Raw genomic sequence first — 2,500 nt, 5'->3', positions numbered from 1 at the left:
TGTGTTACTACATACCCACAGCGGGGTGTCCCTATAATTTTGTCCAAGTCTGTACATGTATGTATGTATGTATTTCTTTATAACCACCGTATGGACGGAACACTAGAAATAGACACCACTACAAGCATTAGCTACAGATAAAACATCTTGGATGTTCAGCTATCATGTATGATAGCTCAAAGTCGTGTGTGGATGTTTGATAACAGCATTGCCACAAAGCTCTGTCTTTCACAGGGGCCTCAAGGCTAGAACAGTTGATATCACAGCACTACAGATGACTTTTTTAAGAGTCCTTAAACCTCAATTTTGGTTCTCCTTAGTGTCTTTGCCCTTGTCCTAGTTACCCATATAGATTAAGAGACTATAGGAACTTGCACGAAGAAGAGATTATAGTGGGTAAGGGGAGTGCGAGACCAAACCCACTCTCTCGTCCAGAACGCACAAACAGATCTCTGGGGCAAGAGATGCAACAAGAGAACTATGCGTCTGGATGTATGTGACTTGTCAGCAACACTTAAATCAGGTCTGTATTCGAGTATGTCACAGATTACGTAGTATTTATGCCATCACAGCTGTTGGACTGCAGTACCAAGTGAAGCTACAGTCTCGTCCTCCTCATCAGCCAAACTCACGACTGTCTGAGACCACAGACCTTTAGCCACAAACAGGGCTGCCGATGCCCATTTAATACAGCACACATTGGCACAAGTTTTTGAGATGGCGGCTTGTACTCATCACCTCCTAGTGCTGTCATTGGGATTTTGGACTACTTAAGTGAAGCAGCAGCACCACCTGCTGCATCCCTTCTCCCTGATAACACTATCGCTGTTGGTTGCTAAATCGACAGGAAACCTGCTTATATCGCAGCTAACCTCCATATCTGAAGGCCACTCCACTATCCGCCACCTGTGGACGTGCCCGGTTGCAGTCAGCTCTGCTCTGGGATACATACATACATACATACATATTGGTGTTTAGTTTTTTGTTACATGCTGTTTTACCTTTTACAGGCTCTGGAGGTTTTGGATGGTGCAGATAAGAGTAATTCGGAAGTCTGGTTTGCGAAAGGTAACATTCTCAGGGACTTGAATCGTCTGGATGATGCGGCTCAGGTTGGTTACTCGTCAGTTTACTTTGTAGTTGTTGTTGTAGTAGTTATTGTTGTTTTGTTGTTGCAACTAGTTGTATTGATGGTAATGTATAGGGTTGTTTGACTTTGTATTGTATTGTCATTGTGCCTGCATTTAATTCTCTATAATTTGTGAATTCATTCAGTCTACATTGTTCCCTAATGTGCAACCAGCTGCCCTGTTGCATAACGGCACAGACTGATGTCTAACCGGCCTATACACTGAAATCACATGTTACTGGCCACACCCTTTGTCAATTTATTTAATTATCTTGGTCAGATGGTCACTCCCGTCATCTACAGTCTTGCAGCCTATCCACATGCAGGACATGATGAGATCTATACAACCTATCAGTTGGTCTTGTCTCGTTATGCAACCGGTCATTCATGCAAAACATTAATATTAATAATGTAATATAATTGTATTAATATTAATAATGTAATATAATTGTATTAATATTAATAATGTAATATAATTGTATTAATATTAATAATGTAATATAATTGTATTAATATTAATATTGTAATATAATTGTATTAATATTAATATTGTAATATAATTGTATTAATATTAATAATGTAATATAATTGTATTAATATTAATATTGTAATATAATTGTATTAATATTAATAATGTAACATACTGCCTCGACTTGTCACATTGCTTGCCTATCAGGAAGTCCGAGTTGTAGTAAGCACAATACATTACAATCTAGCCTCAAAGTTCCAGACCATCTCCCAAAAGAAATGAGAGACGGTTTGGATCAACTTCTGCTCAAACTGAGTTTGGAAGCGATCCGAGTCAGCCACTTGAGTGGCGGCCAATGAACGTCAGAGTTCTGTAATGACATGCATGGCTTCTAACAAAGGCATGTTCGACAATTGCATGTAAAGACAGCTCGTAATTGATTGCATTAATATAATTGTATTAATATTAATAATGTAATATATAATTGTATTAATATTAATATTGTAATATAATTGTATTAATATTGTAATATAATTGTATTAATAATGTAATATAATTGTATTAATATTAATATTGTAATATAATTGTATTAATAATGTAATATAATTGTATTAATATTAATATTGTAATATAATTGTATTAATATTGTAATATAATTGTATTAATATTAATATTGTAATATAATTGTATTAATATTGTAATATAATTGTATTAATATTAATATTGTAATATAATTGTATTAATATTGTAATATAATTGTATTAATATTAATATTGTAATATAATTGTATTAATATTAATATTGTAATATAATTGTATTAATATTTATAATGTAATGAGTCAGTTGGCAAGGAGGTTTTGCATACTAATTTTTCGTTTGTTTATTTCACACTTTGTGATAGG

The 2,500-nt window shown here is 34.2% G+C and overlaps 1 protein-coding gene across 2 annotated transcripts in view; it reads left to right on the top strand.

Moving 5' to 3' along the window:
• LOC134192955 (protein O-mannosyl-transferase TMTC1-like) overlaps positions 1–2,500 on the top strand; it is a 13,420-nt gene that overhangs the window by 10,436 nt on the left and 484 nt on the right. For both annotated transcript variants that reach the window (XM_062661711.1, XM_062661712.1), the window contains 2 exons: positions 1,011–1,112; position 2,500. The exon at position 2,500 is cut by the window's right edge and continues 77 nt beyond it. In XM_062661711.1, coding sequence (XP_062517695.1) covers positions 1,011–1,112; position 2,500 — 103 coding nt within the window. The remainder of the gene's footprint in view (positions 1–1,010; positions 1,113–2,499) is intronic.

Source organism: Corticium candelabrum, chromosome 17, assembly GCF_963422355.1.
Source record: "Corticium candelabrum chromosome 17, ooCorCand1.1, whole genome shotgun sequence".
Classification (NCBI taxonomy): Eukaryota; Metazoa; Porifera; class Homoscleromorpha; order Homosclerophorida; family Plakinidae; genus Corticium; species Corticium candelabrum.
Note: the sequence above shows the minus strand (reverse complement) of the source record. Positions and strands in the feature narration are given on the sequence as shown.